At 36.6% G+C, this 15,533-nt stretch overlaps 1 protein-coding gene across 3 annotated transcripts in view; it reads left to right on the plus strand.

Annotated features, from left to right (window-relative positions):
* Positions 1 to 15,533, plus strand: part of ARAP2 (ArfGAP with RhoGAP domain, ankyrin repeat and PH domain 2) — a 190,175-nt gene that overhangs the window by 35,827 nt on the left and 138,815 nt on the right. For all 3 annotated transcript variants that reach the window (XM_077758955.1, XM_077758957.1, XM_077758956.1), the window contains exons 7-8: positions 6,457 to 6,526; positions 13,972 to 14,092. In XM_077758955.1, coding sequence (XP_077615081.1) covers positions 6,457 to 6,526; positions 13,972 to 14,092 — 191 coding nt within the window. The remainder of the gene's footprint in view (positions 1 to 6,456; positions 6,527 to 13,971; positions 14,093 to 15,533) is intronic.

Below are 15,533 nucleotides of genomic sequence, written 5' to 3' on the forward strand. Positions count from 1 at the left end.
TTAAAAAAAAAAAAAAAAAGAATTCTTAAGACACACAGTTTTGAGACAACAAAAACCGACACCAGGTGGCAAGGCTGTGTTTACAGTCGCAGTTGAAACTTCACACCAGCTGCCCTCCCAGAGCTCAAGGGAAGAGTTTATAGGAATTCGTTCAGGAACGTGGCACAAGTCTTATAAATTATTCTAAAAAAGCTTCTTAAAGAAATGCTTCCCTTCAGAATCCTAAAAACAAACTGGGATAAAACCTGGGCTAATANGGCTAATACATTTCACATCTGCTCCACCTTTTTTTCTGAAGGAATTCTGACGCACTTTGCAAAATTGAACTCACGTATAAAATGGGTAGAGGTCAAATGTTACCGCTGCCTGAAGGGATGTCCAGGATGCCTTGCTATAAAACATACTGAGTCTATTGTGCGTAGTGGTTGAGAGCACAGACTTTGGGACCAGATTGCCTGGATCTGACTCACAGATACATTCCTTAGTAGTTGTGGGACAAGTTACTTAACTTACCAGTGCCTGTGTGCCTTCATCTGTAAAATGGGAATAATAATATCACCTCATGTGGTTGCTTGGAGGATTAAATGAATTAGTATTTGTTTTTGCCCTGTGGCGTGGCCTAGAGAAAAGCACAATACACTGTTTGGTGTTTTTATTATGAGGATTATTATGCCAAATAAATTCTTAATTGGTGCTTTAAAAATCTCTTTTCTATTTAGTAATTCATTATTATTTCAGATCTAATTTGTGTCCTGTGACAGTAGAAACACAGTATAGGATGACATTGTATTTTATACCATATCTTATTTTTTTAACACTTACTAAGTAAATTAAGCTGTAAAGCAAAATTTAAGAGAAAAAGTATAACAAACCAGAGTAAATGTTTACTTTTGCAACCTCTAATTGTGTGTATTAGATTAATTTTATGTAATTCCAGTGGAATTAGCTGATTGAGATCAGCTTTTATAACCTTTTATAAAAATGTGACAGAAATATATAATCCTTGCACAGAGAACATAGTTCTTAAAAATTTAGTATTCATTATATTTATTTTAAAATTGTACATTGACATTTAGAAATACCTTCTTAAATTTTCCCTGTTATTTCATTGAAATTTTAATTAATTTGTAATGCTTACCAACATTAAATCTGAGTTTTCATTTGCTAGAAAGAAGAATAATAATGTGAGAAAGGATATAAATGTAAGTTCTTATCTGTAATTACCAGCTATTAGAATCCAGTATTGACCTTACATGCAGGAAACAGTTAATATAATGTTGATGTATTTAATAAGCAAAATAGATTAAACAATATTTATATAAATTTAGTTCTGGAAGTATTTTGTATTGATTTGCATTTTTAAATAACATGTCAAATGCATACATTTTTTACAAAGTATATTTTAAGTGTTTAAACATAAAATGTATTTTTAAATTATGTGGATATTAATGATGAATTTTCCATGAATTTCATGGAAATGAATGATGAGCTTTCTGTAGGCTCTAATTTTTCTGTAATAACAAAATATTTTACAAAGCTTTTATTTTATCATATTAAAAAAATCTTCAGTATTTGAAAAAAGCAAAACATGAAATTAAGGATAAAATGTTTTAGTGGTGTTTATCTTATATATAAATAACACAGATTTGAGTAGGCATTTTTCAGTGAAAAATATGTTCCTTTGTTCATTAAATATTTATTAAGCTCATTTTATTGCTAGGAACTGTGGCAGTCGCTGGTTTTATTTATTTAAAAAAAATTTTTTTAATGTTTTTATTTCTGAGAGAGAGAGAGATCGATCGATCTTGAGCAGGGGAGGGTCAGAGAGAGAGGGAGACACAGAATCTGAAACAGGCTCCAGGCTCTGAGCTGTCAGCATAGAGCCTGATGTGGGGCTCAAAACCAAAAACCGTGAGATCATGACCTGACCAGAAGTCGGACGCTTAACCGACTGAGCCACCCAGGCGCCCCGGTTTTATATTGATAAACAAAACAGGAATGCTTTCTCCACTCAGGTATCTCAATTTCTCACATGGGAGATAGGTAAACAAAGCAAATATGTAATGCCAAAATCTGCTAGGTGTCTTTGAGTGAAGAAATGGAGTAAGAGACCAAGGGGATCTGTAGGAATTATATGGTAGTCAGTGTGGCTACTGGAGGGGATACTTTTAAGCTGAGGTTTCAAGGATAAGGAGCTGACCATGTCAAGAACAGGCCAGTAGCATTCTAAGTAGAGAAAATAGCATCTGAGAAGGCTGGGCAAGAACAAGTCTAGAGACAGGAAGTAATATGGCTGTAGCATCCTGTCCACTGGGTAGGTACCCACAGATTTGATGGCTGCCTGCATGAATGAATACAGCAGAAGGAGAGGGCCATTAGTCGACTGCACAGTGGCTCTCTCCAATTGCAGAATGGTCGTTTCCTCAGATGCTACACCATGTGGCTTCTCATTCCATTCCCCTTTGGGCTGGGACTTGTCCTGTTGAGGTTTCCCTCCATAGGATTATTAGAGGGATTTAGTAATATTTAAAAATAATTGATTTACAATGGCTGAATACATCTAATAGTTACCTGGCAGTTGTGAAAATTAAATGAATGGGAAAATACTTCAGAAACTAAGAAGCCTCATATCGGTAAAGGTTTTGATTGAGGCTTTGTTTAGGGAGCCAAGGATAGAGTGTACCCTTGGTCTTCAGTGCTGAGAGATGGGGTCAGATGGTGATATCTTTGATCCCTGAGCTGTCTGCCCTGTGTCTTCCCCTTCTCATTTTTCTGTGGATACAAATGTTATAGTCCTGGATGATGCCTCAGACCCCAAACTGTCTATCAAATTGGTGATGGAATTCTAAGAAAGGCTTAGGAGTCCAAGTAGCTGCAGTTAACAGTCTTAAGTAAAACGTATTAAAGTAGTCTCCAAACTTTTTTCACTCTGTGCTTTGGCAGGTTTTGAAACTTTGAATTTAATTTTGAGTTTTCAGAAGTTTTCCTTTCTTTCTTTTTTTTTTTTTTAAGGTGCTGATTATTTGAGTGCTAGTCACTGAGGTTTGTCATCTTGCTAAAGGGACTATGCTTAATCATATCACTCATTCATTCGACAGATTCTTTTTTTTTAGTGCTGTACTTGTCTCTGTATAGTTGCTGATCATGTAGTAAAGGATGAAACACTCCTGGACTTTGTCCTTGTAAAGCATAAGGTATAGTGTGGGAGACAGACTTTGAGCAAGCAAACAAATGTATGTATGTTACAATTAGAGATTCTGTTCATTGTTAAGAGGAAAAGGAGAGTGTGCTTTGAGGAGGATAACTTTGTCATCTGCTTTGGATTGTGTCATCAGGGAAGGAATATTTGTGTAGGTAGTACGGGGGGATCTCTGAAAGAGAAGTCATTAGCAAAGGGAATAGAGGGGTAATGGAAGGTCCTAAGATCTCCCTATAGATGTTGATTATTTTTATTCTGAGCTGAAAGATTATAGGTACTGTTGAGCTCTAGCTTATCACCATTCACAATGTAAGGTACGTAGAGCTCACAACAAAATCTTGATTTACAGAATTATTGCTGACATTGTGTGGGAAGATCTGTGTTTACCTGACTTCAAGTAGGACAGAGATCAATGTGACATGAGTGCAAAGTGTTTAATTTGTTCAATGTATAATTATTGTGTTTAATATTTCTCTACCATTTAAGGCTGGGAATTTAAAAAGCCCTTGGGTTTTAAAAATCAACTGACTATTGGATGTTTCAATGTCAAGAAAATATAGATCAAGGGAAGTTAAAAAGAAGCAGATGATGGAAAAAGAGCTGAGTAGTTAGTTGTGCTTATGGTTTCAAAGTCTTTATTTTACTTCATAACTAACTCAAATGTTTATATGTGAAAATGTCTGCGCTGATAAACTGAAACTTTTCTCTCCATTTGATCAAGTTTGCTCTAATTTTATGGGAAGCAGAATAGATCAGTGTGGGAGGCTCACTGTATTTCACTGGAGTGATCCATGTTTGGTGCTCAGAAAACAGCTGGGAAGACAAGTTCTCCACACTTGTAGAAGTTATTTTTCTATCTTTAAATTTTATGAAAATCACAGAATGTTATACCAGTCCCTTATTTATACAAAAGGAAAAGGTAGACGTGATTGTTATTTATGCATTTGTTTAGAAATGACTTTATTTAAACAGAAAATTAGCTTTCATATATGATCTGTGTTAAAAGCCAAAAATATCTATATTGTGTCAAGTAGAGAAAAGACACTTAGAGAATAGGATTATCTCACTTCAGAGAAGGCTTCTGAAACAAACAAAATAAAAAGAAGCCCATGTGGGATTGGTTCTTCATTTTTCCCTTAAATAGTCAGAAAAAGTTTTTTTCTTTTCAACCTAAGTAGGAAACATGTGATTACATTATTTGCTTTGTTTCTCATTTTCAGTAATCATTTTAAACTGCATTTGTCTTTCATCTGATTCTTTTTTTTTTTTTAATGTATTTCTGAGAGAGAGAGAAACAACATGAGCAGGGGAGGGTCAGAGAGGGAGGGAGACACAGAATCTGAAGCAGGCTCCAGGCTCTGAGCTAGCTGTCAGCACAGAGCCCGACGTGGGGCTCAAACCCATGAACCATGAGATCATGACGTGCGCCGAAGTCGGACTCTTAACTGACTGAGCCACCCAGGGGCCCCTCATCTGATTCTTTTTGAAAAATGTTAACATTTTAGTGAATTTTGGATGATTGTAAAGGATTTTGTATACAGGGCTTTTTTTCAGCTCATTTGATGAAAAATAAGTAATTTATCTCTATGAATTCAGTTGACAAAGCTTTGTTATTTTAGCAAAATATTGCTAAATGCTCCAAAGCAAAAGTTAAGGTAAAATAAGATAAATGCTGTAAGCTTAATGAAGGATGAAAGCTTATGTTATCTTTTTAAAAAAATTAATTTTTAAGTAAACTCTACTCCCAGCATGGGGCTTGAACTCATGACCCCGAGATTAAGAGTCACATGCTTTACCAACTGAGCCAGCCAGGTGCCCGTATATTATCTTTATTAAAGGGTTATTTCCATTAGGGGAAATGGGTGCAGTGATAGTGTTTCTGACTACACTTTGTTTTCCACTCAACCTTATTAATGTGGATATTAATACTGTTAACAATATCATTGTTTTATTTAGTTAAGTTTTGTACTTGAATATATTTGATATATGATGTTACATTGGTTCTAGATGTACAATATAGTGAATCAGTGTCTCTATAAGTTATGCTGTGCTCAGCACAAGTGTAGCTACCATCTGTCACCATACAACAGTATTATAGTGTCATTGGCTACATTCCCTATGCTGTATCTTCTATTCCCAAGATCTATTCATTCTGTAACTGGGAAGCCTGGATCTCCCTTCACCCATTTTACCCATCCTCCTACGCCTCACCCCTCTGGCAACCATCGAATGTCTATATAGGTTTGATTCTGCTTTTTGTTTGTTCATTTGTTTTTTTTTTTAGATTCCACATATGAGTGAAATCATAAGGTATTTGTCTTTCTTGGTTTGACTTACTTCACTTAGCATAATGTTCTCTAGGTCCATCCATGTTGGATCTTGCCACATGCCACAATTGGCAAGATCTCCTCCTTTTTTATGGCTGCACTATATTCTGTTATATGTGTGTGTGTATATATATGTATATGTATACACACACACACCACATCTTTATCCATTCATCTATGGATGGACACTTGGATTGCTGCCATATCTTGGCTACTGTAAATAATGCTGCAGTAAACATAGGGTGCATATATTTTTCCAAAATCCTGTTGCTTTTTGTTTGTTTTTTGTTGTTGGTAAATACTTTGTAGTGGAATTATTCAATCTTAGTGGTATTTTTAATTTTCTGAGGAAACTCCAAACTGTTTTGCACAGTGGTTGTACTGATTTACATTTCCACCACAGTGCATGAGGGTCCCTTTTTCTCCACATCTTCAACACTTGTTATTTCTTGTCACTTTGATTCTAGCCATTCTGAAAGGTGTAAGGCACTATCTCTTTGCAGTTTTGATTTTCATTTCCCTGATTATTAGTGATATTGAGCATCTTTTCTTGTGTCTGTTGGCCATCTGAATATCTTGTTTGGAAAAATGCCTATTTATCCCATTGTATATTCTTGCCTTCTTTGTGGTAAATTAACTGACCATATAAATGTGGGTTTATTTCTGGGATCTCCCGTTCCTTTGATCTGTGCCCGTTTTTGTGCCAATACCAACAGAATCATTGTTTTAAATATGTTAACTGATTAGAAAGTGTCATTTATGTATCATTAGTCACATGCCATTGCCAGAACTGTACATTGTCATAGCCTATGTTTTTTACACTGATTAATAACAAATAGGAATGTACTAAACACAGTTACATTACAAATGTATTTAAAAGCCAAATTCATGATACTTGAATGTTGGATAACAATTTCATATATCTTACAGAAAACGCATGTTTCAGAAGAGATGGGTGAAATTTGATGGCCTTAGCATTTCTTATTACAATAATGAGAAGGTAAGTACATTTTATATTTCTCAAAGGTTGTCTTATACATATATATATATATATATAAGTACATTTTATNAATGAAAAGAGTTTACACAGGATGAAACATTTGTTTCATGTTTAACTTTTCCTTGACACATACAATCTTGATTAAAAAAATATACTCCCAACAATTATTTATGGAGTGTCTTCTACAAGCTATAGGAATTGTGAACGACCTAAGAATGGATAAGAAATGGCCTTTCTCCTAGAGAACACTAAGGAATGTTTACAAGAGGGTACTACAGGGAGGAAATGGCAACACCAAGAGAGGTTACTTTGTACTCTGGAAGGGTGTGGAAGAACCAGAGAAGGCTCCTTACATGAGATTTCCTTTGCCATGAGTCTTGACAAAAGAGGAACATTTGTGCATTGAGACTAGAGAGAACAGAACATGCCTATTTAGAGAACAATAACATGTCCAGGTGGGAAATCAATTTTCTGGTTAGAATATATGAAGGAGACTTGTGGGAGATGAAGCTGAGAAGGTTCTTTGGGTTAGAGCTCATTGAATACCTTGATGTGAAAGTGGTCACAGTTTAGTCTTTAGGTAAGTGAGTCTTAACCACATGATACTGTTTTGATCATGTTTTCATTAGGTATGAGACAGTCTGTATTTTTAGGAGATGTAGGCCGAAATATTTGAAATGTCATATCTGCACATGTTTTTCAGATGTTACTTACCTATGTATTTATATTTACAAATACATATATTTGCGCACACACATAGTTAGGTAAAACAAAAACTGAAGACGTTAACAGTTGTCAAATCTGGGTGGAAAACACATGAATGTCCAGTGTAGTAATCTTTCAACTTCTCTGTGTTTGACGGTTTCCTTAATGAAAAGTGGGAATATATAAATGTATATTTTCAGTTAATTAAAATCTGGTAATTTTATAGTCTTAACTACATCCATTCCCTTAACATACTCATTTAACATTTAAGCACATTTTCTTATTTATAGCTTATAATTTAACATTATTTTCTCACAAGGAGATATTCACTTCCTATTGTGATATCTGTGGCTTGAATAGAAACTTAAACTCCCTTGTATGTATTGATTCTTCAGTGCTACAGGGCAAAAGAGAATTTGCTTTTAGATAGACAGAATGTAGCATACACTTACATGCTACAATATTAAGAATGATAGAAAGTTCAGAGAAGTATTAATTATTTGGTTACACTTTGGAGGGATCCAAATAAAACATCAAATAAATTCAAGCACATTTTTATTTAATGTTTATTTATTTTGAGAGGAGAGTGTGCACAATCGGGAGGGGCAGAGAGAGAGGGAGAGAGAATGCCTTTTTTTTTTTTTTTTTAATGTTTTATTTATTTCTGAGAGAGAAGGAGAGAGACACCGTGAGCAGGGCAAGGTCAGAGAGAGAAGGAGACACAGAATCTGAAGCAGGCTCCAGGCTCTGAGCTAGCTGTTGGCACAGAACCCAACACGGGGCTCAAACCCATGAGCGATGAGATCATGACCTAAGCCGAAGTCAGACACCTAACCGACTGAGCCACCCTGGTGCCCCAAAGAGGGAGAGAGAATTCCAAGTAAGCTCCGTGCTGTTAATGTAGAGCCTGATGTGGGGTTTGGTCCCATGAACCAACTGAACCACTCAGGTGCCCCTAAACATACCTTTTTGAGGTTTGCAAGATGGTGGGATAAATATTTTTTTTTGAAAGCTGTCTTTGCCTCAGCTAGTGTTTTTTACTTTGCTCGTACATTTGAATGTTGAGACAGTTTTTGCACCAGCCGTGGATACAATGTGGTCTCTGCATCTGCTGAAATCTGACCTCTAGTGTTTTTTCCAGCAGCTGCACGATTCTCTGGTTTGATCGAAATGAGGGGAAGATTGTTCAGGAGGAGACAGGCTTCCATGCCATGAGGCTTTTTTGGTGGTGGTATCATTATCTCCACTTGGGAGAGAGGATTTCTGGTATTTGTGTCCACCTGGGCTCATTCTGTTTGTCCTTTAAACACTCATCTCAGGGAGCCTATGTGGTCAGTTGGTTGAGCACCAGACTTTGACTTAGGTCATGATCTCATGGACTCAACTCATGACACCATAGTTCGTGAGTTTGAACCCCGCATCAGGGCTCTGTGCTGATAGCTCATAGCCTGGAGCCTATTTCAGATTCTGTCTTCCTCTCTCTCTGCCCCTCCCCCGCTCGTGCTTTGTCTCTGTTTCTTTTTCTTTCTCTCTTTCAAAAAATAAACAACATTTAAAAAAAATTTTAGAGCTCATTTCAACTGCGGTGAGGAGACAGCTACCTGTCACATTTGCATATATTGATACAGTGAGATAATGTAGCCTTGGTTTGAAATTGTGATAAAAAGTTCATGTTAAAATGAATGTTTACAAATTCTTTAACTTAACAATTTAAAAAAAATTTTTCATCATTGTTTCTCTGGCATTTCATTCGTTTATTATCCAGATGATTGGTTTCATCTTGGCAAAAATTAAAATACTGGAATGTTTCCTAAAAGGAGGTACCGTTTCTTTGTGACTCTCTTGCAGGAGAGTGGATTGGATTGGAGGACTGGGAACAGGGTGTTTTAAGGCCAATGTAGAGAAGGCACGGGTGTGGCCATCGCTACTGTCCCCGATCAGTGTGTCATTTTTGTGGTCATGTGCACCCAGTAGTTAGGCTTTTCAGTGTTTTAAAGGTGCACCTGAGGAGAGTATGGTTGGATAGACCTGTATATTTCCCTGGTTTTCATTCACTTTTGTCAGTGCTGCTCAGTCACGTCTCTGCAAGAACTTTTTCATTGTATTGCTGAAAATGGCATCATCCCAACAGCCCTGATATCTTGTCACCTGCCAAGAAATCTGACTCACCCCCATTCTCACTCAGCTGTGGGTAGAATTGCCCTGTGGTCGTTTCATTGTCTGAAAGTGGTGGTAGATAAATGACAGACTTGACCTTGATATCTGTGAGTTACAGGCTCAAGGGATGCTTTACAATTTCTGTCCTTAAGGAAAATTTTACACTCTGAAAAACACAATCATTCTAAGCCTGTTGTCTTTTTTTCCTCCTCTATATTGTCTTTATCATGTGTTGTTAGAAGTGAAATGTAAAACCAACTCTATATAGTATTAAACGTTATGAGGTTTCTTGGGATCTCATAATAGATTATAAATGAGCCATTAGAGAAACTGTAACTTCTGTAGGTTTGAGGGACATAATAATTAGCTTGTTAAGTACATTTTGATCACTCCTGGGGAATTTATTTTTCTGTTCCTCTTATAGAGTACTTACCTGTTAAATATGGTGGTATTATGACGTGGGTGGGTTACTTTTTTGAAGGAACTGTTTTTTAATCTCTTTAAGCAGGTCTAGAGGAAGGAAAATCTCCTTTTTAATGATAACGTTTTAATTCAACAAATGGTTAATTATCTCACTGGAGATATGTTTTTATAAGCTTCTGTAACTTTTAAGCAACATAAGATTTGAGGATGGATCCCCTTAAAGATGGAGTGTAAATGTTTTTGGACTTTCTAGATTTTTCAGTCTGCTCTCTGCTACTATAGATTTATAGCCAGAGAGGCCCTTGAACTGTCCCCAAAGGTACACTGTTGTTTCCTACATCTGAGGTTGCCTGACGCTGGGGAGACATTTTCCCACTTTTCTTATTCTGGTAGCACTAAGTGCTCTAGTGTTACCTAGTACTGGCATCATAACCCACCTGCATTTATTGGGTTTCCTTTAAGCCAGTCAGTTGTGTATTTCTTTGCACGACTTTGTTTGGCGGTGTCTGGGTATACATGGTGGGGAACGTGAACATATCTTTTTTCCTGTTTTTTCACCTGCATGTTTTTGCTCATTCATCTGAACCTTCTGAGCCATTGCCATCCATCAAAATCCTGTGCAAACTTCAAGATCTATTTTTTATCCCCCTGAATGAAGCTTTTTAAAATATATTCCAACTATGACATTTGCACAATAATATGCAAGAAAGATGAGAAGTAAAAAGCTGAAAGTAGGGAGGCAAATCAGGGGAGTATGCAGTAAATCAGACATTAATTTATCAGTGTGGGCTGCGTAGGCCAGTGGAAGTGTTACAGTGAATTAAAAAAAAAAAACATTAAAAATGAGCTGTCAGTTTGAGATGATTGTGATTGGACATAGAATTCATTCATTGGGAAAATACTTCTACAACGCCGATTATGTGAAAGGTATGAGGAAAATAGACATATGTATGACCCATGGTCTCTTTGGGGAGACTGTATTAATGAACTGATTACACAGTAAATATAAAAATAACCATTTGAGTTGTAGTTAGTAATTGCTATAAAGGAAAAATGCAGGTTGCTGTTAGCTTAAATTAAGGTTATCTGCCCAGGTGAGAAGAGGCTGGTCAGAAAACATTTCTTCTGGAGCATCTATTTATGATGAAATGTGAACGATGTAGAGGGAGTAAATATGTGAAGCTGGAGAGGACAACATTCCTTGAAGAACAGAGTAAGCAAAGGCACTGTATTGGGCAGAAACATGGGATGTTAGAACTGTAAAGGAGACTCATGTAACTGGAGAGAGTCCAAGAGTGGAGGGGACAAAGTTGGCAAGTCGCTCTGGGGGATCCCGAGTTATGTGGGCGCAAAGGATCAGCACAAATCAAAGTCTATTTAAGACTGACTAGAAGAGTGATATTTAATGAACAGGGTATAGAGGAGAAGGGTATGTTTTCAGGAGATAATTTAAAGTTTGAGGTGCTTATGGAATAGTTTCACATACAATTGATGACTTGAAATATGGGGCTGGAGTTGACCAAACAGATTTGAGAATTTTCCTCATAAAGTTGGTGGTTGAAATAGTAAGAAGGGATTTTTTTTTAAGAGAGGATAAAAAACAAAAAAAGGAAAACAAGAAGAAAAGCTACTTTACTTCTTGACATCCTTCTCCTTTTTCTGTGAGGTTTCCCACTCAACATCGTTGGTTACATTTCAAATATCCTATTAGTTTTGGCTGTGTGAGGGGATGCGGGAAAGCTTTTGTGGCATTGGCATTTTAAGTGGTGTTGAAGAATGCATAGGGTTTTGATGCATACATATAGTCAGGGATGGCAGATTGGAGCAGAGCATTGGAAGAGGAGAAACCGAGAAAGTAGTAGGAGGGAAATGCCTTGGCAGTGTAGTGTATCTTAACTGGACAGCCTCCCAGTAGAACAGCATGCTGCTGATGGTGACTGTCCCTTACCTCTCTGGTATGCATGGCAGGAGTTTACCACTGAGAGGAATATGACCGTGGCACTTGTTCTCTGCCTGGCATGGTTTAAATTAAAAAGAAAAAAATTAATTGAGAGACAGACAGAGCGCAAGCAGGGGAAGAGCAGAGAGAGGGAGACACAGAATCTGAAGCAGGCTCCAGGCTCCGAGCTGTCGGCACAAGAGCCCAGCATGGGGCTTGAACTCATGAACTGCTAGATCATGACCTGAGTCAAAGTTGGACACTTAACCAACTGAGCTACCCAGGTGCCCCTTAAAATTTTTTTAATGTTTATTTATTTTTGAGAGAGCTAGTGAGTGAGCATGTGCAGGGGAAGGGTAGAGCAAGAGGGAGACACGGAGTTTGAAGAAAGTTCCAGGCTCTGAGCTCTCAGTGGGGCCAGAACACGGGGCTAGAACTCACGAACCATGAGATCATGACTTGAGCCGAAGTCTGCATAGAATGGTTTAATGAATTTTTTTTCCTAACCAGTTGCTTCAGATACTTGGGATCTGATAAAAAACTAGGGCTCCATGAATAATGGTGTGGAAGGAAATAATAGAAGAAACCCTATAAGGGTGTGTTCAAACTCTTCTGACATTTAAGACTTTACAAAATGTGTCCTTTGATGTATGTTTCCAGCTTCACCTCTTTTGGCTCTACACTGTGGCTCTGGTCATTTCTCTCCTTACACCTCTACTATTCATGTTTTCCAACTGGTTATCTGGTAAACTTAAGGTTTCTTCAAGTCAGGCTCTCATATTATATCCGTGAAAACACATCTGACCTCTTTTCATCAGAACTGAATGTTCCTATCTTTATACTTTTATATTCCATGGTTTGTACTGTTTTATTAAACTTTTCTCTCATTACATTAGCTGGTGTTTCATTTTTTTTTTTTTAAATGGTTTACTTATTTTTGAGAGAGAGAGACAGAGAGAGACAGAGTGAGCAGGGGAGGGGCAGAGAGAGAGGGAGACACAGAATCTGAAATAGGTTCCAGGCTCTGAGCTGTCAGCACAGAGCCCAACGTGGGGCTCAAACCCATGAACTGTGAGATCATGACTTGAGCTGAAGTCCAATGCTCAATGAACTGAGCCACCCAGGTGTCCCAGCTGGTGTTTCATTTTGAGGCTCCTTGAATGTATAAATACTATTTGGAATTTTCTCTTTTTCTTTTTTATTTTTTTTTAATGTATGTTTATTTTTGAGAGAGAGAGATTGCACGCGCAAGAGTGAGAGAGCGTACAAGTAGGGGAGGGGCAGAGAGAAAGGGAGACACAGTCCAAAGCAGGCTCCAGGCTTTCAGCACAGAGCCTGATGCAGGGCTCAACCTCATGAACCATGAGATCTTGACCTGAGCCTAAGTCAGATGCTCAGTCAACTGAGCTGCCCTGCTGCCCCTGGAATTTTCTTTCCAACACAAGGCCCAATAAATATTACACCCTTAATAAACAGCTGAAATGGTAGGGTGGTCATTATGCCAGATGGTATTGGTGGATCCAGAAAAATGAAGACAGAGAAAGCTACCAAGAGTCTTCAGGATGACCTTCTTGAGCAAAATGATAAAATGTAAATGCCAGTTGGATATAGCCACAGTCGTAAAATGTATATGCCAATTGCAAATATTCATATCCATCTTTTTAAATTCTTTCATCTTTTTTGTTGGGTAATTAAAGGTAAAGTGATGCAGTTGTGATACTAACATAATGATTAGAATCATTGAGTAATATACTTAATCCGACAATCTGGGGTTTGAGATACGTTCTTGTTCACAACGTATGATAGCAGTAGTTTTGAAATAGGTTAGTTACAGTACCCATTATGGCCAGCAGATGCCTGCAAACACCATAAAATCATTTTGATCAGATTGTTTCAAAAAACATACTGTTGATTTTTGGAAGTTTATATTGCTGGTCTAGTACAATTGTTTTTGTTTGATTCTTTGCCTTTATTTTTAATTCCAGATGAAGAGAAAATTGAAAAGACATCTTACTTGAAAGAGCCATTTAATATTTTCCTTTCTCAGGTGTTAAGTGTGAATGAGGATGTATATACTGTTTGTATGTCATTTAAAAAATTTAGATTAAAATTATGAAAGAGAAGCACTTGTAAATATACTACCATTCTTTTTTTGATGAGGTTGTGAGAATTACATTTTAATCTGTCTTATTTGTATGGTTTTTTTCTCCAACGAACACAGGAGAAGTATTCAAAAGGAATAATTCCTCTTTCTGCTATATCTACGGTCCGAGTTCAAGGAGACAACAAATTTGAAGTTGTTACAACACAAAGAACTTTTGTTTTTAGAGTAGAAAAAGAAGGTAAGATTATTTCTTTATTGCTGTAAAAACACTGAGACATAAATTCCTGACCAATCAGAAGACTCATAAACCAATTAAGCTGTAAATGTCAAGAAATCTTTAAATATGTTACTTTTAAATAACTTACATTTTATGTTCTTTTGAATGCCCTAAACAAGTTGATAAGTCATTTGATTTTTGTTCACTCTTCTTGGATACAGCAGATACTTAGAATCTGCTAAGTGACAAGAATTCCTCTAAATTATGGATATGTGGCAGTGACAAAAAAAAGTAGGCAAAAATCTCTGCTCCTATGGAGTCCATGTTTTAGCTGTTGTTTTGATAATGCAGAGTAGTTATTTGATATGCAAAAACATTTTTTCTAACTATTAAAAGGTTAGTTTTCTGCAAGTTTCCCTTGGCAGGTTTAACTGAACACATGTCCTACTAATACAGATTTTGGAGTATCTTTTATATTTTTTTAAATTCTTTTTACCTTCATCATCTGCTATAGGTAAGTTGATGGTGAAAATTAGATGGCATGTGGTTGGTTTGTGGGTGGAGTCGTTTTAAACCTTTAGATCTTTTCTCACTTTTGGAGGTGGGAAGGAGGGAGAGCCAGGAGACCTAAGAGTTCTCTACTTTGACTGTCAACATATCATCACTGTATATTATAAGATACTCACTGCTTTTAAATAATATAGGTAAGGCCATCTTCATTAATTAAAAAATTATAATTTTAACTTATTGTAAAGGTTTTATTGTAGTATAGATTATAGCTCAGCTTGATTTTGAAAGTAGTTGGTACTTAATTATTTGTATAATGGTGATATGGAGAACTTACTAAATATTTGATACATGTGGTAATCTGTGCTTCATTTTTCACAGTGATCTTGTGAGGGATATAGATGTTACAATTATCCCATTTTACACATATCCCATTTTACATTTATATAAACTATAACAATATTAGCTATATTGGGAGCAGTATTTGTCTTGTTTATACTGCTAGATTTCGAGAACATATATCAGTGCATGGCAAATAGAAAACATTCGATGAATCTTATATATTCCTAGAAAGCTCTCATTATTCCTTGTGATAATCAGTAAATCATAAATTCCAGCTGCTGTTCACACCGAGACAGCTTTGGGTTTTGAGTGACTCACTATTCATTTGTGAGATTAACTTGGTGGTTTCTGATGGTATTCAAAAAAAAAAATCCCTCCAAAACAGGAAAATGAACATGGAATAGTATAAGAAATATCAAAGTGCCTTGCTTCTAGTTAGCATTGTGTTGTGAGAGCTACCTAGGTATATATTGCACATATGTAATGGAAAGAGTGTTTCTTACTTGATTTTCTATTTAAAAAACCATTGTGAGCTATTGTCTCCAGAGCGGTAGGCAGGCCATGGCTTATATCCTGAATCTGGCCACTGCTTGTTTTTGTAAATAAAACCTTT

The sequence above is a fragment of the Crocuta crocuta genome, unplaced genomic scaffold (genome assembly GCF_008692635.1).
Source record: "Crocuta crocuta isolate KB4526 unplaced genomic scaffold, BGI_CrCroc_1.0 scaffold223, whole genome shotgun sequence".
Taxonomy (NCBI): Eukaryota; Metazoa; Chordata; class Mammalia; order Carnivora; family Hyaenidae; genus Crocuta; species Crocuta crocuta.